Source organism: Micropterus salmoides, unplaced genomic scaffold, assembly GCF_014851395.1.
Source record: "Micropterus salmoides isolate LMB-PRFRI ecotype aquatic unplaced genomic scaffold, ASM1485139v1 Ms_hic_scaffold_16, whole genome shotgun sequence".
Lineage (NCBI taxonomy): Eukaryota > Metazoa > Chordata > Actinopteri > Centrarchiformes > Centrarchidae > Micropterus > Micropterus salmoides.
The window spans coordinates 33,022,518-33,048,677 of NW_024040707.1; the positions used below are offsets into that span (position 1 = coordinate 33,022,518).

General features: G+C 46.5%; 1 protein-coding gene across 3 annotated transcripts in view; it reads right to left on the reverse strand.

Annotated features, from left to right (window-relative positions):
* The window catches only part of LOC119904953 (rho guanine nucleotide exchange factor 10-like protein), a 56,392-nt gene that overhangs the window by 22,928 nt on the left and 7,304 nt on the right, over positions 1-26,160 (reverse strand). For 2 of the 3 annotated variants that reach the window (XM_038721572.1, XM_038721574.1), the window contains exons 3-22: positions 22,785-23,057; positions 22,679-22,706; positions 21,739-21,812; positions 20,467-20,706; positions 20,209-20,342; positions 14,234-14,299; positions 13,648-13,761; positions 13,347-13,455; positions 12,919-13,022; positions 11,940-12,017; positions 11,486-11,665; positions 10,853-10,969; positions 9,190-9,282; positions 8,249-8,419; positions 3,672-3,817; positions 3,205-3,371; positions 2,894-3,009; positions 2,523-2,650; positions 2,321-2,421; positions 483-604 (exon numbers count right to left, since the gene is read on the reverse strand). In XM_038721572.1, coding sequence (XP_038577500.1) covers positions 483-604; positions 2,321-2,421; positions 2,523-2,650; positions 2,894-3,009; positions 3,205-3,371; positions 3,672-3,817; positions 8,249-8,419; positions 9,190-9,282; positions 10,853-10,969; positions 11,486-11,665; positions 11,940-12,017; positions 12,919-13,022; positions 13,347-13,455; positions 13,648-13,761; positions 14,234-14,299; positions 20,209-20,342; positions 20,467-20,706; positions 21,739-21,812; positions 22,679-22,706; positions 22,785-23,057 — 2,561 coding nt within the window. The remainder of the gene's footprint in view (positions 1-482; positions 605-2,320; positions 2,422-2,522; positions 2,651-2,893; positions 3,010-3,204; positions 3,372-3,671; positions 3,818-8,248; positions 8,420-9,189; positions 9,283-10,852; positions 10,970-11,485; positions 11,666-11,939; positions 12,018-12,918; positions 13,023-13,346; positions 13,456-13,647; positions 13,762-14,233; positions 14,300-20,208; positions 20,343-20,466; positions 20,707-21,738; positions 21,813-22,678; positions 22,707-22,784; positions 23,058-26,160) is intronic. The other variant, XM_038721573.1, reaches the window with a different exon arrangement.

Here is a 26,160-nt window from a genome sequence, read left to right on the forward strand (position 1 = left end):
TTTATTAATTCATATTTTTGGTCCTGTTTTAATTTATTTTAGTGTTTATCTATGTATTTGTTTGTTTATTGAAGATTAAGTATAAAACAGGGACACAGCATTGCGTCATCAAACACGACGATCTGGTCGTGGAGAGACAGTATAAAATGGATCACCAACATTTGCGATGGTCTCAGTTTCATCATCCTGTAATGCCTTTTCACGGTTTGTTTTCCTAGAATTAATTTTGATGTTGAAACGCTGAAGCCTCCTCTGCACTGTCTGACGTAAACACCAGTTCTGCTCTCTGGCCTGTAAACTGTCTATCAATCAGTGCAGAAACCACACGTTAAAACCACAGACACACTGAGCAGACACTATACCACAACAGCCTCGTATTATTATATACTTACAGATAAGATATACTTTATTTATTAATCCCACGAGGGGAAACTCAGTGTTTATTAATATGATAGAATATGAATGCCAGCAGCAGTGCTTACCTTCAGTCTGTGTGTCCTTGAGGAGAAGACAGGAAGTGTGCAGGTCAGCAGTGGACAATTGAACGGAGCTTTTGTCTTCCCATCTTCTTCAGCACCTTCCCAGCCCCGAGTGTTTTCCTGTCCTGAGCACACAAACCAGTTCATTATCATCGCTGGACCATCCAAGGAAGATTCAAATCAAGGGCAGCTGGACTGATTGAAGATACTCAAAGACAACAAAGACGATGAACCAGGCTATATCCATCACCATGATAACGACCCCACAGAGGTTAAACAGCTGGGAATTTCTGCCAGCCAGTCAGGACTGAAGAAGCCTCTCGGATGAGGGGCAAAACGTCTTCGAGTGTCTTCAACCAAGTCCAGCTGACCTTGACTTTAACCTTCCTTGACTTGGATAACTGAGAACCTTCACAGACATCCCTGAACCATGGTTAGTCACCAGGCACAGGCCCAGGGGCCCAGGGGCATCTGGGAGCCCTAAAAATTATGTATTTAATTTAGTTAAAATAAAATATCAAAATGAAAATATCAAAAATCAAATGACATTCACTTATAGATCAGACTACTGCTGTTATTGAGCTGTGCTGTATAAAAGAAGAGGGCATGCTCCACTGCACTGACACCAAAACATTTTCTCTTATTCCACCTACAAAGGCGGCTCAGTCGTCACCACATTTCACAAAGCTGCCTACATCCCATAAGCACATCATCATTCCTGCATGATGTGTTTATGGTCCAGAATTCATAGCAGCTTTCTGATAAACTGTACCCCACTATTAAAACCAGGCAGGTGAAAAGAAAGCAGCCAGGCGGGTTTACTGGCCAAAAACCTCAAAACCACAAGTCTTCCAGCACAAATGAGCACACAGCGTATGTGAGGTAGTTTTAGGGGGCATTCACACCTGCCTCATTCAGTGAGGCTCAGTCGCACTAGAGTCCGTTTTTCCTCCTTGGTGCGTCCATTTGGGAAGGTGTGAAGCAATCGCATCATAAACGGACCAAACAAGTGCACGCAGACCTGGTGCTCTTGAACTTTGGTACGGTACATTTAAGGTGTGAACGCGGCCCTATCTGGATCTGACCCAATTGCAGAAAGCACTGCAAGTGTTGTGTTTGTTACGTTTGATAGCCATTGTGAAATGGAAGTGGAGACGCTGCCTGACTGATATTTGGGCAGATGACCGTATATCCCAGCTTCCAGAGAGGATGTGTTCAGGAGAGGGAATGTGAGTGGTCTCCCGCACAGTGCCACATTAATGTGAAAGAAAGTAAAAGAACAAAAATTGCACTATAGAAGATGAATGGATGACCTCAACACACATGTGGGTTAGTTAAAGGGAACAAAAAAATCAACACTGTATTTGGTGTTGACCAAAGCAAGTGAACTCCCCTGGTCTGAATGCGCCCTGAGCAACCTGGGGTCTAAAGGTTTATCGCAAAAAAAGTCAAGTCAGTACAAGTGAAAATACACGTTGAAGGTGATTTCTAATAATTAGTGGATTATTTTCACTGTGAGACCAGCCAAGACAGTGTTGGCTGTTATCTATATGCGAGAATGTAAATGCTTTTGTATAGCCTTTCCGACCACTTTCACTTTTCATTCACCATTCGTTCACAATTGCTCAAACAGATACTAACATTCACACACACACACTGGCGAAACAGCCACCAGGGGCAAATCAGGGTTCATTATCTTGCCGTGACGTGCAGCCTGGGGGAGCCGGGGATTGAACCGCTGACATTCTGATTAACAGGCAACCTGCTCTATCTCATGAGCCACTGTTGGAGCCTGTGAGTGTGTACACGCACGCACGCACGCACGCACGCACTGAACTTACTCTGAGCTATCTTGGCGAGGTGCAGCCGGTTCACCCAGGAGATCTTGCTGATGGGACTGGGGGTGTTGAAGACCACCATGACGCTCACCGGACGACCGGACCTGAGAGCAGAAAGTAAATGTGAGGCTTCACACCTGGGCCTGGTAAACACCTGACCACAGCTGAGTCTGAGCCTGTCCTGTGTGAACCTCCTGACACTCACTTGTCAGGTTTTCCCGGTACAGACAGACGCAGGCGACACTTGTTGGCGTTCTGGATCTCCTCCTCCTTCAGACGGATGAGCCTCTGCAGAGCCAGACACCAGTCCTGAGACACCGTGGTGTTCAGATTCTGAAAGCGACACAAGAAGGGAAAGGAAGGGCGGTTAGACCGTCTCCCCATCTGAGCAGGCTGAAGAGCTGTTACCAAGGTTATTCAGGTGTTTTATGGGAAACCACATCAGACACAAACATTCAGAGTATGTTCATGTCTCACAGCATGAGAGATCTTTAATGTAGAAGTCACTTATAAAATGCTTTACAGCAGGATGAGAAGAGAACAACCACAACATGAGCTGAGAGGACCCGTTGTTACCTGGTAGGTTCCATTGAGCGTGCCCACCAGCAGAGACACCTCCTCCACCACGGCCAGGTCGTGCTGCAGCTCCTCCAGCTCCTGGTACAGTCTGGGTGGACCCAGGAACACTTTTCCTGAAAAACGGGGGGTCAGCGTTACACCTGGACATCATCACAATAATCTGATGGCCTCTACTGTGCTGACTACCTCTGACACTACGAGTCAATAAACTGATCAGAACAGAAGCAAATAATAATAATAACAGTGTGGGTGCGAGATGGCAGGCTAGAAGTTGACAGTGTATGGCAGCCAGATGTTGGGCTGTGTACCCGTGGGGCTGGAGGTGGAGCTGTGGCGTCGGCCTGCGATGACGCTGTCCTGGCCCTGCAGACTGTCCTGTCCCACCTCCACCACCTGAGTCTGCAGCAGAGGGCAACACCACTTCACCGAGTACTTGGGACCAACAGGAACCAGGCTGCTGATGTCAGGGGGACCCCTGGTGGACAAACACATGTTCAGCTCCAGCTGTCAGGGCTTGCTGTACCTGCAGGTTGTCGGTCAAGATTCATACTCTCCACAGAAGGCTGATGAACTGCTTCATAAACAGCAACGTCTCATTTCTACATCGTTATCTTAATCACAATAATTAACACATAGATGATACAGCTTTGGAGTTTCCCCCTGCTTCCGTTCTTCATGCTAAGCTAGGCTAAGCATGTATTTGACCGACCCCTGTAAAACACACTGACGAGACAGCAGGAGAGGTTCTGCAGCTTCAGGGTTCAGAGTGACTTACTTCAGGTTGACGTTGGCACAGATCAGCGTGTCGTTGAGGAGGAAGACCTTTCGCTCCCTCGACTTGAGAATCTGACCTTTATCACCATAAACGATTTCCGTCAGCAGCTCACACTGAATCAGCTGCCTCTGTTCCGAGTTCAGCAGCTGTAAACACAAAGCACGTCCCAGGTTACAGCAGAGCCTTCCCACCACGCTCACTCCATGCATAGACATCAGTAGATGAGCTCCTGTAGAGCCTGTTCTGAATGAGATTCTGTGCCAGCTCAACTACAGTTCCTGGGTTCCTGATGTACAAACGGACAAAATGCTTCTTTGAGTCTGCAGACAAGTTAACATGAAGACAAAGGATAGCTAAGTTTAGTTTGGATACACGCAGCTTCCCATAGCTTCTGTTCACCAGACAAATACATTTATTTACTAGATGCAATGTGATCTAACAAGCCTAAACGCAATTTCATATGAGTGCAACAGCATCTGTATTTAATCCGTTTGGAAGGAAGGTGCAAACCAACTGAGATGGAAGAATTTAGAAAGTGGCGTGGCACTGCAGCGGTGCATGGATCACGCGTAAAATTCATCCAGCCAGAGGGAACGATCACAAACTATTCCCAGCGTACCGGTCGTAATAGCTGCACAACCCATTGTAGGTATCGGAGGGGGAATGGGGCGTACAGGGACAGGAGATCACAGAGCAACCATGCACGCTGCAGACGGTCGGTGATTGTTCCCTTTCGAGGGAACTCGAACTGCGTCGGTGACGACACTATGGGAACGCCTCTGGGCGTGGCAGGGCTGAACTATGAATGAAACTACTCCAATCCTATTGGTGTTACTAGAACGGTAGTGTGTGACGGCGTAACCGGAGGGGGTATATAAGCACACCGGCACATAGGACACATTAGCTTCTTTCTATTCAGCAGGCACTCTGGCTATGTTTGGAAGCTCCATCATCCTACCTGAAGTCGAGACGAAGCAGATCATGTCGAAGCGTTTCTGACAGTGTGTCTTTCCATGTGAGCTTTTCATCACGGAAGGGGATACTCATGGGATGTGCGTCTCATGCCTGGGGATGTCGCACACCCAGGCAGCTCTCGAGGGGGCTGCCTGCGACCATGCGAGGCCCTGCCCCTGAGGGTGCTGAGGTCTCGAGCGGCTCTTTTTCTAGAGGACGGTCGGATGCGCTCTCCCCATGGCACAGGCCCCGCAGTAGCTGAGGCGTCGCGGCGGCTCTGATCCTGGGGATCACAACGCGAGATCACCGAGGGTGCCGGAACGGCTGAGGCCTTTTTCCGGTCCTCGTCCGCGGAATCCTCCTCCCCTCGTCCCCGATCGTGAGCCCCTTTCTCGGTTTCTCCCACGTGGAACAAACCCTTCTCTCCACAGCTGTCTACGTCCCCCCGGGCGGACTACAGCAACGTGACGGAGATCAGACAGCACGGCTACGGAGCGATGCCACGAGTGGAGGAGGCACTTGCTAGCTACCTCTCTCCCAACCTCGCCTCATCCCTCCGGATGCCGCCGCAGCCAGAAGCAGAGCGTCGCTTCACGGGATCCCCTTCAACCAACCTGGGACGCAAGACGGCGCTCTCGCCCATAGCCCCCGGGAAGACGGATCTGAGGACCGTCATTCAGTCTCGGCGGGCCCGGGGAAAGACATCCTGAGACTTCGAGTGGCGGTCCTCCGCTTCAGGGCGCCACCAGGGATTCCCTTGGCAAATGTCGCGGGAGCTTGGTGAAGCCAAACATTTCCCCGTGGGTCCTGCGCACAGTAGTAGATGGCTACAGGCTGCAGTACACGCAGAACAGAGCCAGGTGTTGGGACAGGAAGTCCGCTCTCTGCTAAAGAAAGGGGCCATAGAACTCATTTCCCCGCCGGTCAGAGAAGCTGGCTTCTACAGCCGATACTTCCTGGTTCCCAAGAAGGACGGAGGATTGCGTCCGATTTTGGTTCTGCGGTCCCTGAACCAATCTCTGAGGAGATTCAGGTTCAGGATGCTTACCATCCCCGCCATCATCAGTCACATCCAAACTGAGGATTGGTTTGTCACAGTCGCAGTTAGGCCGCGCCATCACTGTAAAACACTTTCAGAGGGTGTTGGGTCTCCTGGCAGCAGCGTCCAGTATAATACCTTCCGGGCTACTGAACATGAGAGCCCTGCAGTGGTGGCTAAAATCCGCTCCATCTGATACGGGTTACGAGCGGGTGCCTTCGTTCCCTGTCTGTATGGAGGAAATCTTGGTTCCTGGCCCAAGGTCCCGTGTTGGGAGCGATCTGTCACCGAACAATTATTTCGACAGATGCCTCGCTCTGACGGGCAGCTGACGGGGCTCCTGGGAGGAGCATCATTTCTCTTGGCACATAAAATGCCTGGAAATGTTGGCGGTTTTCAGAGCTCTGAGGAGTTTTCTGCCTGCCCTCCGCGGTCGCCACATCCTTGTCAGAACAGACAATACGGCAGTGGTGGCCTATTTGAATCACCAGGGGGGTCTGTCTACTACTAGTAGCCCCGTTTTGGCCGGCACGAGTGTGGTTCTCGGATTTAATATTGCTCCTCAAGGGCCCGCCCTGGCAGGTCCCTCTGAGGAGAGACCTGCTGTCCCAGACGGAGGGCCGGATCTTTCACCCGCACCCCGCCCTGTGGCAGCTATGGGTCTGGCCCCTGAGGGGCGCAGTTCCTAGAGGCGGGCCTGACGACAGGAGCAGTCGAGACGGTGCTCAGCTCCAGAGCCCTGTCCACGAGAAGGATGTACGGCCTAAAGTGGAATGTGTTCACCACCTGGTGCAGAGAATGGGCAGTGGACCCAGTTACCTGCTCGGTAATTGTGATAGTGGAGTTCCTCCAGCACTGTTTCTCCGCTGGCCTCTACCCATCCACGCTCAAAGTGTATGTGGCTGCCATTGCAGCATTCCACGCCCCTCGGAGTGATGGGCCCTTGGGGAGGCTTCCACTGGTCGTGCGCTTCCTCCGTGGAGCCCGGAGGGTGAGACCCTTGACTCGTTCCAGGGTTCCCACCTGGGACCTGGCAGTGGTTCTCGAGGCGCTGGCTGAGGCCCCCTTCGAACCCCTGGAGTCAGCTGAGGCCAAGCACCTGACCCTTAAGATGACCTTTCTCCTCGCTATCACCTCTCTGAGGAGGGTGGAGGATCTCCAGGCACTTTCGGTTTCTCCCCGATGCCTGGAGTTTGCCCCGGGGAGGGTCAGGGCCATCCTGCACCCTTGTGCAGGTTATGTCCCTAAGGTTCCGGCCAGATTGGCAGGGTCCATGGTGCTGCAGGCATTTCATCCCCCACCTGATGTGACGGCGGAGGACGGGAGACATCATCTGCTCTGCTCTGTCAGAGCACTGAGTATTTACACTCTGAGGAAAGCAGACCAGTTGCTGGTGTGTTTCGGGTCTCCCAAGGCTGGGCTCCCCGCTTCTAAACACACTATCAGCAACTGGATCGTTCAGACTATTTCCCTGGCCTATCAGGTGCGCGGTTTGCCTTCACCTATGGCCGTAAGGGCGCACTCTACTTGAGGCATGGCGGCTTCCAGGGCCCTCCTCGCAGGGACGTCACTCCAAGATTTGTGTGACGTGGCTGGCTGGGCCACCCCTCACACTTTTATCCGGTTTTAGTCTGGACCTTCCTTCTGCACCCAGCACCCGTGCGCTCTCCTCCTAGTCGTACCGTCAGGTTCTGCACGCTGGTGGCAGGCGGGGTTTCGGCGCGGCCAAAGTGAGTATCTAGTTCCCATAGCTTTGTTCCCCGAGAAGGGGAACGAGACACTGCGTCGGTCCGCCACACCTCACCCCGCCTGGAGTGCCTTGCTTCATAGAAAGGGCTAATGTGTCCTATGTGCCGGCGTGCTTATATACCCCCTCCGGTTACGCCGTCACACACTACTGTTCTAGTAACACCAATAGGATTGGAGTAATTTCATTCATAGTTCAGCCCTGCCACGCCCAGAGGCGTTCCCATAGTGTTGTCACCGAAGCAGTGTCTCGTTCCCCTTCTTGGGGAACAAGGGTTACATACGTAACCTGAGACGTTCCCTCTGGCTGGATGAAGCACGACCTGCTGGCATTTCCTCGCGTCTGGGTAATTCCAGCATACTGTAGCTGTTTCTGCTGGGGTTTCCCAAAGCAGTCTTTCAAGTGTGCTGTCCCAAGTGTGTAGTGCAATCTCAAGCAGGATGGGCAGGTACAGACGATTTCCACATACTGACGCACTGAATGAAACAAAACAAGGTTTTTACGCAGTGGCTGCTTTCCCTCCCGACGCTCCATGGCGGAAACTGTTAAAACACACAAACCCTCATTTAAATACTGCCACCTCCATTGTGTTTGCTCCTGTTGTCATCTACACAATAATTCTTAGTCACCCATTACAGGTACTAAAATTGCACGTGCAATATTTTTGAATGCACACGCAATTTAGTACTCTTTATTCGGATGTTAGTAAATCGGGCCCATTGTCGTGAAATCTATTGGACAGATTCATGCTCCTCAGAGGACGACCTCTGTTCATTTAGGCCACACCCACAGGAAATGGTGAATCCCAGCTCATGCAGGTGCATTATAAGGTGTCACCTTGTTGAGGTTGCGGTCCCCCACGCTGTGCGCTAATTGCTGGATCTCAGCTTCCTGGTCAGCCAGACGCTTCTGTTCGTTGAGTTTCTCAGCCAGAGTCTCCAGCTCCGTGAGAGCCAGCTGCAGGGGCAGCCGGTCAGTGTGGGATTCGGGAGTGTTCTTCAACATGTCCTGACAACAACAACAGCAAGGAGTGTGAACATAGTAAGGTACAGAGAGTCACTTTTGTATCGCCTGTACACTGGGATACAAAACAAAAGTGACCACAAAAAAAGAATTTAATAAAACAATCATCAACAGTTTCAGACACCTGGTGAAGGAAAGATGACCTAAAACACATGGTGAATGTACTGCAGCTGACAGGAAGCACTGCCTTTTACTTCCTCTTGTCAGAAAGTCCTCAAAATGAAACCAAATATTCCACTTTACTTCCCACCACACACCGCCTTCCTGAAAGACTCATTTCCTGTCTGAAAACGGCGTATTGTTCCAACGCACAATCAGCACTGATTTACAGGAGAGCAGACGTTTCAGTGTTTGGCTACTTTTACAAAGAACCAGCACGATGTGGAAATACAGATAAACACACTGGGATGAAGGCCCAACACTGAAATGTTGAAAATAAATGTAGTACTGCGAGTTAGACAGCGTGTTTATTAGCAGCTTGGGATTCACTCGCCTCTCTCTAGATGAGCAAAATGTGTGTCTGTTCTGAAATACGGTCATTAAAAGGCGTTAAAACTGTGGTGACTTGTTGTTTAGACATAAATCAATGAACAGATCCTGAAGGTCCAGGTGACATCCCACCAACCTATGATGACCGCAGACCATGTTTTGTTCTCCATTTCATTTGAAACTAGTGTCTAAATCCACAGTTCCAGAGGACGACTGCAGAACTGCGATGGGTGTGAGCCGCCCCCTCTCAGGTGTGTGAGTCTCACCTGCAGCAGCAGGATGAACTGAGGGAAGCGCTGGATGGGTTTGACCATCAGGCCATACAGAGTGATCCTGTCCGGACTGGACGCCTGCTTCTTCTGAAAGTCACATGGAGAGCAGATTCAGTCAGATTTTCAGATCCAACATTGAGGTGCATGTGTGTCCTCTCATGTTAACAACATTAACCACTTTCTCTTTTTAACCCAGTGCCTAATACTGTGCTGTTTACTTTTGTCTACATAATAACAGTGCTCACACAGCTCAAAGAGAGTCTATATTTACATAACTACAGCATTCAGTCATTTCTGTAGTTCTGTAATCACAGGACGGAAACATCGGCTCAAGTTCCCATTAGAAACTCACTTTATTCCTGCTTCACGTGTCTGCTCAGTCTCATTGAGATGATGGTGAAAGTGGTTATGATAATTATTGTTACTATTTTACTTTATTTTATTTAATGAATGTTTTAAACTGACATTTTTAATAAACCACTCTCATTATTTTTCTATGTTTAGCAGCTGAATATTTTACATTAAGAAAAGCCTTTGTCCCAGATTCCTGGTGAAAAAGCATTTTTTCTTCTTCATATCACATGTCTTCACTGTATACGTGTGTCTAATATTACAGTTCATCATGAAGGCTGCCTAACATTCATTTAAGCCGTGGAAACTGTAGAACACTATTTTTAATAAATCTTCAAAGTTGAGTTATCTGAACATTTTGAACATTAAACAGTTAATTTCCTACATTCTGGTGAATTTTTCTGCACCAAATTCCTGTTTAAAGGTTTTTATTTATGTAAAGGGAAACACAACTTAACTCCTGGACTTTAATAGCTCCTGTGTTTCAGCAGCTTTTCTGCTCATGTTCCAAACTTTCTGTGCATTCAGTTGTCTAAAAGACACAGAACTCGTCTTTTTTCCGTATTTTACCACCCGCGATCTGTTTTCATGGCAGCAGGTGAGCCGCTTGTTAATGAAGCAGCCAATCAAACAACCAAAACCAACATCTGCACCCTGAGTGTTCACTGCTGCTTCACCTGCTCCGTGCTGGGAAAATTTCTCCCAAGTTTTTAACCGAGTGAACACATGTACATAAGACGACCGCAAATCCCCCCCCCCAGTAATATCTCACACTAATCTGTAACAAATCATTTTCCTTACATTAAACACGTTACACGTTTAAAAAGAACTCAAACATCAGTCCTTCCTCCTTTCCACCTCTGGTTAATCTCAGTTTACAAAAATATGCCACATTTTAAGGTCTGTGTTCAACAGTTAGCCGAGTTAGCACGCTGTGTTTACAGCGGCAGATTAAAATATGGATGTTGACGTGTTCACATGGTCATGCTTGTTGAACAGGTGTATTAATGGAGAACTTGTTACTTATTAACTGGTTTTATTGCAGGTACTTAGAGTAACGAGTGTAGCTGCCGTCAACCACAGAAATCTTATCTTCACTGTCTGTGTGAACAGACAGAGGCTGCAGCCTGATAATGAACGGTCTGTGGCTCCGGGGCTGTTGAATAACACTCACTGTCTGAAAAACTGAAACAATACACAGTCCAGACTGTAATACACAGCTGGTGTGTTAGTCAAAATAAGGCTTCAGTTCCATGAAGTGAAAAACTCGACTGAAACCGTCCAAAGCGACGTGTTTAAAACGAACCTTCAGAAAGTCCAGGAACGCAGGTTTAGACATGCAGGCCTTCTTGATCAGTGCCATGGCATTGGTGAAGTTGTTGATGTAGTCACTGTACACGTTCAGCACCATGGACTTTGAAAACTGTGGAGGGAACAGTGTGACATCAGGAAATATTTCACCTGAAACTTCACCTGGACGCTCAGCAAAGACTAACAACTGATGTGCAAAAAAATGATGAACAAGACCTCTAGAATATTTTGACCTGAGCCATGATACATTTCACTCAGCGTGAACATCATGTAGCTTCAATGAAGTGTCACTAATCTTAAGGGTTAAGATACCAGAGGAAAATGGAGTTTTAACTGATAAAAAATATAAAATAATATCTGCTGTCCTTCTGATCCAGTTTTAAGTTTAAAGAAAAGGTCTTTTATTTCTTTACTATTATTATATATATTAACAATTTTTACCCACAGAAATAAATTTAGTACAACAACATGGCTGATGTCATCAGTGGGATCAGAGACTTTTAGGAATGTGTTACAAACGAGGGTTGTGAGTGATCATCTGGACAGTAAGAGGGAGGGAGAGTCAGAAGGAAAGACATGACAGAAGGAAGCACTGAAGGTAGGAAAGAAGGAAAGGTTTGTGACTGACCGAGGCGACAAACAGGTCTCCGATCCTCTCGCTGTGATCCCACTCGGCCACGCGGGAGGCCAGGGCAATCTGGAACATGGAATGGCACTGGTGGATCTCCTGCAGACGGTAAAAGACCTGACGCACCTTCCTGGGGCTCAGGATCCAGTTCTGCGTCTCTTGCAAAGGCTGCTGATACTCCTGACAGACAGAGAGAGGTCAGAGTGGCTTCCTGCACACCTGTGTTTACCTGTCTTTCAGCTGCTTTCAGCTGTGTGTACTTTGCACTTTCGTCATTTCTTAAAAGCGCCGAAATGGTTATTATCAACAGCAGCAACTGCTCCATCACCACTGCTGTTGGTTTAGTCCCCAGATGAACCGTGAACAGCATCCACGACCAGCAGGCCTCCTTCAGATACTGACTTCCTCCCACAGAAACAAAGCCGTGCAGTGTGTTACCTGAGCTGTGACTCACCTGGAGGATCCTCTTGAGAGACTCCAGGTAGCTGCTCTCACTCTGCACGATGGAGCTGAGGATGAGACGTCTGACCACCTGAGGAGGCACAGAGAAACTCCAAATCAGTCTGGAACAAAAACACCTGCAATACCTATCAAGGTGTTACACCACGACATCACTGCGTGCTGCACCTTCAATAAAACATAAAAGAAAAGGTGAAATTAAAATATCTCAACTACTGTTTTCACCGATTCTTTCCAGTCGCTTCTATTTTGCTTTATTGTTTTGATCGATGTTAAGCTTCCATCTCTGAAATTCAACTCTTTCTGTGATGCTTTACAAAAACAAACTCCCAGAAAGGAGGAGCACTGGGCTGCTTTGAGCTGCTAGAGGACTTTTAATGTGAAACATCTGCAAGTGTTGAGTTCCACTGACATCAGCTTAACAACAACAGAGCAAACAGAAAAGTAGAAGCTGTTAATAAGTGAAATTAACATTATCAGTGTTACAGAGAGATGGAGTTAGTGCTGAGATCCTGACTTTATTCAGACAATAGGTAAACAGGGCGATTAACAGGTTCTTCTTACTAAAACATGATAAAATATACAACAATAGAGGGTATGCGCATGACGTCACAGTTACGCAGTTACGCTCACTGAGTGGCAGAAAGACGAGCAGCAGTGTTGGCTTGAATCAGCTAAAACACAAACAACACATCTAAAATGGGAAAGAGCTGGACCACTGGTACTTTGGTAAGCAGTAAGGATCACTGTCGAGTCTGACTACCTTTAAGTTGAGCAAATAATCACTTGTTTTACTCCCGCTTTGCTAAAATAAGCCATGTTAACGGATGTTTTGCCACTCAGTCCAGCGTGTTCCGGAAGGTGAAGTGACATCAACGCATACCCTCTATTAGAAACCTTGATTACCTGCTTCTCTTACAGCTAAATAAGAGCCACAGGCTTGTGCACCTGGCCATGAGTGTACACACACACACCTGCTGACTGCTGAGCCCCTCCGGCATGGGGCAGAGCTGTGGTGGAGGGTGCTTGAACTCACACACAGACACATCCAGGTAACCTGCATCATCCTTTCCCTCACCTGCAACACCAAACACAAGCACTTTATCCACACAGAGACGGAGACACCGCCTGACAGGACGTCTGCAGCTTCCTTTAACTTCTCATGCTTCCACGTCTTTCTACTGTTTGTCTTCTGAGAATGTTTAATGGGTGGTCCTCAGGTCTCCCAATATGCTGATAGATCCTGTAAGTGTCTGCCAGTCTATGGAGTCATTTTACCACAGTTACACCTGTCTGCCACTAGGGATTGTTCACATGCTGCTCAGGACTGCTTCTGAATGTCTGCACACTGTTTGTGCTAAACGAGACTCTACATTAGGTCAGCTTGTTCCAGTTTCAGTACCTGTGGAGTCTTTTCTGTGCAGGAAGGACACTTTGCGAATCATGGCTAACTTTGTCTTTTCTAAACTGTCCTTGGTGCCGCTCCTCGCTGCTTTCATCAGCTGCTGCACCTGGAAAGCACACCGTGAGCACGGATATATCACCACACTTACTGCAGACAATAACATCAGGAACTAAAACTAAAATATCACATCTGCTGGTGGATTCCAGGTTCTCCATTAAAAGTACCAAATAACAAGCCCTTCCTCCCTCAAAGACAGAGCTGTACCCATGAGAAGAGGAGGAGGAAGAGAGTGTCCTACCTTGTTGTCACAGCTCTGCCGGATGTGGGCAACATGCGGCGCACTCAGACGCGCCGCCAGCTCCCTCCTGGTGACGGCACAGCGCTCCTTCAGCCTCAGCACGTCTGCAGGCAGCTAGAGGTCCAACACCAGAGCAGGAGACAGAAGCAGAGCCCAGAGTCCAGTCAGACATCACAGAGTTTGCACCTGAACCTTCTACACTAAACGCTGATGAAGCTGAGCTCAAGCGGCAGAACAAGTGGCAATATTACATTACATGTAACTGTAGTTGCTTTTAGTGCTCTTTAGTGCTGACATATTGAGACAATAAGCAGTAAAATACAACATCTACATGTGAAGTCACACAGAGTCATTTACAGCTGATGCATTTATTGTCTGGTTATGAAGGAGAACTGCTACAGAACAGTTAATACACAAGATATATTAGTTCATGTTATGACTTTAAGATGGGAACCAACCTTCAGATTAGTGACAGAGAATATACATCACAAACTGTTTCCTCCGACATGCACACAGTTTTAGTCTTGACTTTCAGAAAGAAGCATCAGAGAGTAAAACACTGGATGTCTATGAAGTATACTGGCACCTTGAGCCAGGCGTCTGCTGCCCAGCGGCGAACTTCCTTCAGCTCAGACACACAGGGGATCTGAGTCTACACAGAGCAAACCTGCATCAGCACGTGTTTATTGTGTTTAATAAACACCTCAAGGTCCAACATTCAAACTCAATACTGAATTCTACCACATACAGAACTGAAACTCACTGATGTCCATTCAAACTTCTTCCACTCTGTTAGAAACTGCCATCCAGTTAACCAAAGTCTGTTCAAAACTGACTGTTAAAACCAAAACACATGTTTAAACACTGTCTGAACTTTGCTTAATTAGTATCAACTTTAAAAATAAAATCAGCTCAAATCTAATGAAATAACAGCCAACAGGACAAACACTGTTAGGTAATAACCAGCTCCGGTTATTGATATGTATTTACTTTGATTACAGAAACCTACCTCATGTATCAGTGCGTCCCTCTTATCAAACCTCCAGAACACACAGAGACCTGCAGCTACAGCTGACAAACCTTGTCCCTAATGACTGACTTCAAAACACTGAAAGCTTCTCCACTTACACAGAGTCCTCTTCAAAACACAAACACATGAGCGGAGGTGGAAAGTCCACCAACAGGAGTCACACATAGTGACAGAAGCAGAAGACAGAAGTGCTGACAGAGCGAAGGCTGCCAGAAATAATTCACTTCCTCTTTTCATCAAACCAGGTTTCATTCACACTGTATATCAACTGCCTGTGGTTTCCCCACCAACATGATTTCTGGACTTTTATAGTGTGCCAGCACACTGGTGGATATTTTTGTCACAACTTTCAGTACCTTTATATTCAACAGCGAAAATGCTAAAAATAAGCTGCACTAATCAATATTCTCAGCAACGACTCAGAGTGCTGAATCCAAGTCGTGTGAGTCCAAGTCAGATGTGCTGTCCAAGCTCTTTTTGAAGAAGGTCAAAGAAACAGGCAGCGCTGAGGGCCGTAGACACAGAAACTTCCTGCAGCAGATGAAAGACACATCACGCTTACATCTCTTCACAGTCTGAAGATGTCCAGCAGAGACATCAGCTCAGAGCTGCAGGAAACAGAGGGACCCTGGTCCACCATCAGGAAACAGAAGGACCCTGGTCCACCATCAGGAAACAGAGGGACCCTGGTCCACCATCAGGAAACAGAAGGACCCTGGTCCACCATCAGGAAACAGAGGGAACCTGGTCCACCATCAGGAAACAGAGGGAACCTGGTCCACCATCAGGAAACAGAAGGACCCTGGTCCACCATCAGGAAACAGAAGGACCCTGGTCCACCATCAGGAAACAGAGGGAACCTGGTCCACCATCAGGAAACAGAGGGAACCTGGTCCACCATCAGGAAACAGAGGGACCCTGGTCCACCATCAGGTGGTCCACCATCAGGAAACAGAGGGAACCTGGTCCACCATCAGGAAACAGAGGGACCCTGGTCCACCATCAGGAAACAGAGGGACCCTGGTCCACCATCAGGAAACAGAAGGACCCTGGTCCACCATCAGGAAACAGAGGGAACCTGGTCCACCATCAGGAATGGTCCACCATCAGGAAACAGCCTGGTCCACCATCAGGAAACATGGTCCACCATCAGGAAACAGAGGCCCTGGTCCACCATCAGGAAACAGAAGGACCCTGGTCCACCATCAGGAAACAGAGGGAACCTGGTCCACCATCAGGAAACAGAGGGAACCTGGTCCACCATCAGGAAACAGAGGGACCCTGGTCCACCATCTACTGTCCGGAGAAGTCTGGTCAGAATTCAAAAAGCCTCCGACATGGAAACAAGGCCAAGAGACTCAACTCTGCAGGAAAAAATGGCAGCAGGAGCTCTGAACTGACGAGTCAAAATTTGGCTGCAGCAGAACGCAGTATGTTCACTGAAGGGCTGGAGAGCAGAACAAGAATGAGAGTCTGCAGGCAGCATCAAGCATGGTGGAGATCCTGCAGGATTGGTGTTGGGGATTTGGTCAGAATAAAAAGGTCTTCTCAATGCTCAGAAGTACAGACAGATACTTACCCATCATGCATTACCATCAGGGAGGGATCTGATTGGCACCAAATTTATTCTGCAACATGACAACAAGCCCCAACACATAGCAAAAGTCATTCAGAACTATGCTTAAATAAGAACAAGGAGTCCTGGAAGTGATGGTGTGGCCCCCAGAGAAACTTGTGTGGCCCCCACAGAGCCCTGATCTCAACATCATCACCTCTGTCTGGGATTACATGAAGAGAGAGAAGCAGCGGAGGCGGACTGAATCCACAGAAGGACTGTGGGAAAGATGTTTGGGCCTACCTACCTGCAGAGCTCCTTCAGAAACTATGTACAGGTCTACCTAGAAGAACTGATGCTGAAGACAAAGGGGGTCACACTAGATGTTGATCTGATTTTACCTCTGTTCACTCACTTTCTTTGCATTTTGTTATTGATAAATATAATCTATTAACGTGTCTATTTTCAAAAGCAATCTTAGTTCAGTTAAGCTTCAGCCATTTCATTCCAAGTCTGGGACAATAATGGAATGGTGGTGATACGGGAAATACAACTACAACACAGCAGAAAAAAATGTAATCCTGAAATGATACAGAAAGCAAAACTAATTGAAAAAAAGTGGAACTAAAATAACTCAGAGGACCAGACGTCCTGCATGTGGACAAAAACATAACATCCTCTCCAGGGTGGCACCGAACGACACAAACCTCTTCAGCATGTTTCACAACAGGCATCAATTCCTCAACACATGGCAATCGCATTGATGCACACACATAATGTAAAGTTAACATTCAGTGAACAATTCCAACAATTCCACCTCTACTATGTGGAGCACTTGAGTGAAAGGAAGCATAACTCAGTATTTTCACACCAGATAAATATTATGAGGAATTCTTCATCTAAATCAGTGGTTCTCACCCTTTTTCGGGCCAGCGGCCCCCTATCCATTGTCCAGGGTCCTTACCGCCCCCAATCAAAAAAGATGTTGGCTATTTGCCCTGAATATTGTTGATTATTAGCACTGTGTAGTTACTATTGTTATTAAAAATATGAAAAAAGCACATAAGTGAATTACAAACAACAATTTTATGACTTTCCCAGGGAACAAAAAAGTCATGTCATGTAATTAATAAGTCAGTGTTCCTCCGAAGGTTTTTGTAAACACAGAGACTGTTTTCTTGGATGGGGCACTTAATAAGTGGGGGGTCTGTGGGACCTCCCCCACAGGATTTTGAGCATTAAAGACTTAATTTCCTGCATTCTGGTAAAAATTTCTACACCAATTTATACTGGAAATGTTTTTATTTATATAAAGGGAAACACAAAATTCAGGTGGAAGGTGACAATTCAAACTATAAAAATATATCAGAACATAATGCAGTAAGGCTCTCAGGTATTTATTGCTTTATAATATGTTTCTCCTCTAGATCAACTTACTTAATCTCATCCCTGCTGAGTCAACACACATGAGTTAGTCTTCCTTCCTCTTTGTGTCTGTTGTTTGGGGAAGTAACCTCTTTAAATGTGATCGTGGCACCTTTTCCCCCTCAATGAGAAATTAATTAATTTTAATTCAGTCATTAACTCCTGGACTTTAATAGGCTAGCTCGTCTGTTTTAACACACTCGTCATGTATTTAAACGGGATAACTGCGGGATAGAATGGTAAACGGTTGACAGGTAGCCTAAGCAACACTGTGATCAGGTAGAGATCTCAAATCCACACACGTTAACTTCAGCAGCTTGGATAAAGTGCAGCTCACAGTCCCACACAGAGCAAGACACCGGCTCAGTTTTTAACGTCAAATTTTTTTTAATTGAACAACAAACAATGTGATTCACAGCGCAAGGTGAGTCCACTTGATTAATGTCACATGCACTCGCTGGTGTCGGATCAGGTGCTGGATGCTAAGTTGCTTTCAGGGGAAGTCAGACAGCGGAATATCCCCCTTGTGAATGTGTAAGCACGGTGATAGAAAGGTGAAATTTTACGGATGATACTGACTTCCCGTTCCCATGAAGGCAGCACGGAGCTGCGCCACAAGGAGCTGACGAAACACTGAATAGAAGAGTAGTTATGACTCACACCGTCTCGTCCAGTTGCAGTGGAGTAAACTGGCAGGTTTTAATGTTGCAGACCACAGTTTTTTGCAAGTAGTTTAAACTCATACTGTTGTGAATCTTTGGTGTAAACTCACCTTAAAACTTTCACCTCAACAAACGCCCCCAAAAAGCAGCTCAGTGCTCTCCTTTCCAAAATATTACTTCTAGCGCCCCCATCATCTTCTGAACACCCCCTTTGAGAAACACAAATCTAAATGGATAAACCCCCCGTTTCTGCCACGACTTGGACGATTTCACACCAGCCCAGCGGTGGCAGTAAAAGGATCAGATCAACCTGCACCTGGTCTGTATGAACTGACTCTGGTTCTTCTTTTTGTGCCTGCATGAAACTGCATGTTGACACTTCCAATGATGTTAATGTGGTTAAATGTTGGATGTCCCAAACATTACCCTTAAAGCATAAGGTTTAGTCTGTGTGGTCGTGTTGCTTTATTAATATACTCATAAGTACTGGACCAGTCTGTGGTTATCTCAAGGCTATTATTAATATAGAGTGATCACTGCATCAGTATATTACCATGAATCTATATTCATCCTGTCCAGATGTTCAGCCAATAGAGGGCAGCATACAGCTTACGGCAAATTTATCCACCCTCTCCATCCTACAGCGTGTTGATGTGGAGGCCAGAACTGTTTTAATATTCATGTATTATTTTTGTTGTGTATTTCCAGAAACCATAACATGTTCCGCTGAAACTGGAATAAAGTCCAGGACACTCATTTCTTCATCATAGTCCGTCCCCTTCTATCAGAGCAGGAATATCCAGCTGTAGTCCACCGCTGACACCAGTGTTGGGCAGTAACGCATTACTGTAATAATATTACTTTTCCCAGTAACTAGTAGTGTAACTAATTACTTTTCTAAAACGGTAATATTATTACTAGTTACTAAGGCAAGTAACGCTGCGTTACTCGTTACTGAACGCACCATCCTTGACGTAAATCCACGACTGTGCGGCAGCTCAGCGGCACAAGTAGCTGCGGCCATTATTGTGTCACAGTCTAAGATGCAAGATTGACGTCTATTGTAAACTCTGAGCGACCAGCAAGAAGATTTCAACCGCAAACATTTCTACATCTGATTTGTTGGAGCATCTGCTGAAGCAGCACAGCGACGTGAAACTTCCAGAAAGAAACTCCGGCAGCTGCTGCCACTGACACTGGACTCGTCGGCAGAGAGTGGCGTTAACGTAACGTTTTATAACTACTGAAGACTGCTCTTATAAACAGGCTGCATGTGCAGAAAAACAGCTGTTTAAAAGTCGGGATTTACTTGCTTTATTCTTTTATTTCAGCCGGTGGCGTTAAGAAACGTTAGGCCTGGGCTATATGCTTTGTAACAACCACACTCCTTGCTGCGGTGGAATATGGTATTAGTTCAAAAGTCGGGAGAGACTGCCGTGTTTGGGGGTGAAGGGGGTGGTAGTGAAAGCAGTGTTTCCCATACTTAGCCTATGATTTGGATAATTATCAATGCTGACCGCCACATATTGATTTTCTGTTTTTTTTTTAAATCATTTTTTATTGAGGAGCATATATTCGTGCAGCAACTCCTCGCTCGCTCCCTCTTTCTCTCTCTCCTGAACACCGCTGCAAAAACCTGCCCAAAGCTAGAATAACCCCCCACCCACTGTCATTCTGCGGGAAACACTGGAAAGTAATATAGTAAGGTAACGAGTTACTTTTATCACCCAGTAATAAGTAAAGTAATAATATTACTGTTTTAAGGAGTAATAAGTAACTAGTAATATATTTCTGTGTAACTTGCCCAACACTGGCTGACACACACAGTGTTCCTAAAGCTGAATCACATTAAATGATCTAAATGTATTGATTATATCAATAGGAGTTACCTTGCTGCTGCTGCGGGCCGGAGGAACAGTCTCACTGTCAGACAGCTCATCATAACTCTCAAACTCACTGGAGCTCCAGCCGTTGGAGCCACGGTGATCAGGTCTCTGGATGTCCTCGTAGATGTCCTCAACATCTGCACACAGAAGCCAATAGATGAACAACACGTTGTAGTTTCATATATTTAAGTTAACAGTTATTCCTATTGTCCACAGTGTGTTAGATGACACTGGACGCTCCAGACTCGTAAAGAGCCTCACCGTTCACCGGCTGCTGTAGGTTCTCAGCAGGTACGTCATCATAGACCACCTCTGGCTCTCTGACCAGGTTGTCTGCGCTGCAGGTCTCTGTACTCTGGTTGGTTGTTCTGTCTGCAGCAGCTGGTTGATGATCAGTCTGTGGACTGGCTAAAGAGGACAGCTCGTCCTCAACAGAGTCCTGCTGTGTTACTGCACTGCTGGACTCGTCCTGACCGCCTTCTGGTATTACAGAAGGGTTTCCTACAAAACAGTGAGATCATCAGTGTTAAAGGACACATCAGGCTGATGTAAAAAATAATCTGAGATTTGGTGATTTAAGTTGAATTACTTAATTCATCCTCAGCTACACAGTGGCTAGGCTGATTACACTCATCGTTATACTTTCTCTAATTAATATTAATTTTTTTGTGAATAGAATTTTCATAAAACTAAAGTTTTTATCCTTTTGAGCAGGCCTCTGGACCCCCTTCAAAGACTATGGGGTGCTTCATGTCATCTTGCTTTTACCCAGTTCACTCTCTTACCTGCTCAGTCACAGGAAGCACACCTGTCCTCATGTGATCTCTATAAATACTTGGAAAACTGATTCTCTAACAGGAGGTTCGCTGCCTTCAGGGAAGAACAAGTTGAACATTACTGTGACCTTTTAAGACTGGAATAATACTGTTAAACATACGTGCTACCCAAACACCGGCTCAATACTCCAATACTCCAGTACTACATATACAATCTAATGACTGGAAACTACAGGTTTTTGTATGGGGGCTGATGCACAGACAGATCAGGGACTGTGAGCTTCTGTATAGGTACATTACAGGAGTGTGGAGCAGCTAATGCTAATGGCTAGGTGACACTGGCTGCATTTTGCTGGAAGCTGGACCGTTGGTTCTCTGTTCCAACAGGGAACTCATTTACATTTTTTAAGTAAAAAGATGTAACCTCACTGAAATGCAGCATGTTATCATTGCTACAAGATAGCAACCAGCAGAGCTAGCTACCAGCAGAGCTAGCTACCAGCAGAGCTAACGCTACAGGCAGGATGGGTACCTTTGTTTAATCGCTGTGTGAGCTCTGAAACCACACTGAGCCACTCCTTAGCTCGATATGTTGTCTGGGCTGTCCACGTGCAAGCAAACACAAAACATCTTTGCTTTGGTGACCATAAAGACACAGAGTCTTGGTTCTGGGTCGGTGAGGGCAGTGAGGGCAGTGAGGGGTGGGGGGGAGCAGATGATGTTCATATCAGATGCTGCAGCTCCTCTTATTTCTTACCTTCATTAGTACAGCTCGCTTTCCAGGAACTCTCTGACTCTTCCATCGATCCCAGATCAGAGGAGGTGGAACATCTGCAACAAGCATTTTATTCTGTAGGTCATTCAAAGAACTGTTCATGTATTTATAACTTTCAAATGTCCACAGTGGCAGTCAGCTGATTCTTAGTGGTCTGACAACAAGACATGTTCTCCCATCGTGGAGAGATTTTCACTAAAACTGTGATAATCACATCTGCCTGATGCTTGAAAAGAAAAACTTAAATTAAGTTCGGTCACATGATAACAGGCGGGCGTATATAAAGGGGGCAGGTCGTAAACCGTGTCTCTGTTGAGACACAGTCTGCGTTCTTTGATAAACACCACACAATGTGGTTTAAAGCTCTCGAATAAAGCTAGATTGTCTGCTGACAATCAAAGAATCACACACAACAGGGGTCACGTGAAGCTGTGACTCTGTGTGTAAATACATACATTTTAGTATAAGCATCCCAGCTAATATCACAGTTAACATTAATTACAGATGCACCTAGCTAACCAAGCTAGCTAGCTCCACCCTCTCACCCAAATATGGTCACGTCTGGTCCCAAAAAACAAGAACCACCACTCGCAGCCTAAATCTCAGTCCAACATAACACGAGATGCATGTCACTGCTCTGCAACTCCGTTAACATAATATCAGACACCCTGCTGATTCATTCCAGGACTTGTGGATCTCATTGCAGCATTTCAACTGCACAGCTTCACACTTCAGAGGTCATTCTGTGATTTTGCTCACAGCTGGATTTGGTACATGTAATGTTTTTCTTTGCCTGGCCCAAGAATCAGTGTTGTGTGTGATACACAACACTGATTTTAAAAGATGTTTCAGAGGTAACTGGTCTGCTTGTGTTTGGCATTTAGATGTAGCTGTGGTAAGTGAAATGTTTTCTTTAGCTTACCCCTCAGGTGACTCCCTGACCTCCATATCTGGTGAGAAAAAACAGAACATTACAATCTACACTCATACAACCCCTCATCTAAATACATACATGCCTGTTATTTCACCTGAGCAGTGCTGGTGGAACAAGGAGGAGTTCTGGTCCTTCTGTACCGTACTGGTGGTTCTGGTCATGTCCGGCCCTGCTGCCTCTTGGCCTTTGTTTGTCTGGATGTAAAGGTTCAGCCCTGATGTGTCTGTGGTCCACTCACTCTTCATCAGAGAGCCGCAACTCGTCTGTGGGGGTCCGATGTCAATCCCGTCATCAAACTCAAACTTCTCTCCCTGCTCATCTTCATCCTCATCTTCCTCTATGCGGGACACCCCGTTAGATATAGACACTGAGAACAGAAGAATGCAACGTAGTATTAAATACCACAGATACTTTTGTTTTACTGTGGTCACTCTGAATTTCAACACATTATGAGCCTCAAAGAGAGGATTTACTACAGGACTAAAGTGTAAATAAACAGTATTCACTGCTGAATGTGGAGGGGAAAGAACATGTCAAGTCCAGGCAGTGTAGAGATCCAGGAGTGGAACGTGCAGCTACTGAGCCTCTTTGTTTAGGTGCCTGAATACAATGAACGAGGAAACCTGTGCTTTGACACCTGAGTCCCGGCCTACAGGTATAACTCGCCCTGTGATTCTGTGATAGGTCTGACAGCTGGCTGGAGAAACAAAGCTTTGTGGTAGGGAGTAATGGATGCTGAGCTCAACACAGGCTGAAACTCATCAACATTTTTCTTTTATTGTCTTAAAAAACATTAAGTGCTCCTGGAAACCGATGATCAGGTTTCTCCAGCTCTCAAAACTGCAGTTATCCGCCCCCATCTGAAAAAGCCGTCACTTGACCCCGACATCCTGGCTCATTACAGACCCATTTCAAACCTGCCGTTTTTGTCCAAAGTCCTGGAAAAAGTTGTTGCAGCCCAACTCCACAATCACCTTCACATCCATAACATATATGAAAAATTTCAGTCCGGTTTTCGAGCAGCACACAGCACGGAGACAGCCCTGGTCCGCGTCACAAATGACCTACTTATGACTGCAGATCAGGGCTTACCATCTCTCCTCCTCCTACTGGACCTGTCGGCCGCCTTTGACACTGTGGATCACAACATCCTGCTTCACCGTCTCCAGTCTATGGTAGGACTTTCTGGGACCACACTAGGCTGGTTCCAGTCTTATCTCACAGCCAGGATGGAGTATGTGGCTCTAGGACAGTCTCAATCATCACCCCACACAGTCAGCTGTGGAGTGCCACAAGGGTCCGTCCTTGGTCCAACCCTTTTTACCATCTACTTACTACCCCTCGGTCACATCATCCATAAACACAAAGTTTCATTCCATTGTTACGCAGATGATACACAACTATACATAAAAATGGACTCCACACTCCCCTCAGCTCTGCCATCTGCACTTCAGGTTTGCCAGGAGGAGATAAGGGCATGGATGGCTGACAACTTTCTTCAACTAAATAGCAGCAAAACCGAAGCCATCCTGATCGATACCCCACATCAAACCCAGTCCTCCTCCCTCAGCAGTATATCCATTTTTGGTCATCACATTCCCCTGTCTACCTCTGTTACAAACCTTGGAGTCAGACTTGACTCAAATCTCACATTCGACACTCACATCCGTCACCTCTGTAAGGTCTCCTTCCTCCACCTCAAAAACATCGCCAAACTCCGCCCCTCCCTCTCACAACTAGATGCTGAGAAGTTGATCCATGCCTTTATCTCCTCCAGGTTGGACTACTGTAATGCCCTCCACGTCGGGATCCCTGGCAGGAGACTGCAAAAGCTCCAGCATATTCAGAACTGCGCTGCCCGGGCCCTGACGAGGAGGCGCAAATATGACCATATCACTCCAGTCCTGAAATCCCTCCACTGGCTGCCCATTCAATACAATTTCAATATAAAATCTGTCTCCTTACCCACCAGTGCATACATGGAACTGCCCCTGCCTTCCTCAGTGAACTCCTCACCCCACTCACCACCTTAAGAAACCTCCGCTCCTCCACCTCTACCCACTGCCTGCACCAACCAAGGACTAAACTCTCCACCATGGGAGACAGGGCCTTCCAGGCAGTCGCCCCACGGCTCTGGAATGCCCTCCCAGAGCCCCTAAGGGCCCCACAAACTCTGGAGGTTTTTAAGAAGGGCCTAAAGACTTTTCTATTTCAAAAGGCCTTTTAACAGTCATGGTTTTAAATCTTTTGTTACGGTGTTTTATTGCGATTGTTATTTTCTGGAACTGTTTTTAACCCCTTGTTGCTGTAGCACTTTGAGATTTCCCTGAAATGTAAAGTGCATTATAAATAAAATTTATTATTATTATTATTATTATGCAGCTCCTGTTGATTCTGATTGGTCAGGGCCAAGCGGGAAGCTTCCATTCTACAATATGAAGCCGATGCCTGAAACCTGCATTCTATTGAAAATCCAGCAGGGGGCGACTCTTCTGGTTGCAAAAAGAAGTCTGGCTCCATTAGAAATAATGGGAAAATGACCCTACTTCTCAGCTGAATAATTACCCCAGTTAAACACTTTCCTGATGAGTTTATGGTCTCAGTCGCATAAGTTTCAAGTCTTCTTCAATACATAATGATGTTCATTTAGTAAATTATGGTCCCATTTATTTTAAAATAGACCATAAAGCAGAGAATGTTTCAGGGCGGGATTATCTATGATTGATAAGTCGTTACCATGGCGACCTGTCAATCACGCTAGAGTGACTCATACCCTCAGCACTGTGTAAATTTAACCAGCGCCGCTGAAAAAGCTTATTAGGAGTTGGCTGTTCACTTTCTCTGGTGAGTACATTTAGTTTTAAGTCTGTTGTTCGCTAGACAGACTTATCAGCCCTGTTAAAATGACAAAATAAGCAAGCTTAGCTCCGCCGTATCGTCACTTCCAGGCACTTCCTGGCTGCAAAAACTCGACATGGTGGCGCCCTATCGGCCAAACTCGAGGCTTCATAATGGCAGTCCACAAACCAACGGGTGACGTCACGATGACTACGTCCATTTCTTATATACAGTCTATGGTCAGGGCCAAAGAAACAACCCGCAACGCTGGTGGACCAGTGTACATCTGTTTGCCCAGATGTCCAGTAGACCAACAGTCAGTGAGGTACCGTCATACCTGTAGACCCAAAACCAGCGCTGACTGACTGACTGTAGAGACGCTGTACAGAAGGCTGGTTGGATGGATACACTGCTGTTTGTAAAGAAATAGTTCCAGCATGTAGCTCCCCTACAGCCACATGTTACCGTCAGCTGGTAGGCGTGTTTGAACTCTGACAGAGTAAAACAGTTACGTTTCCAGTTAACCTGAGGAGCAGTGAACTGCCTGAGCAGGTGTTCCCACATCTCCATGGCTAGAAGCTAACACTGACGCTGCAGGTGTGCAAGGTGAGACTTGTTGATGGATCTGAAGC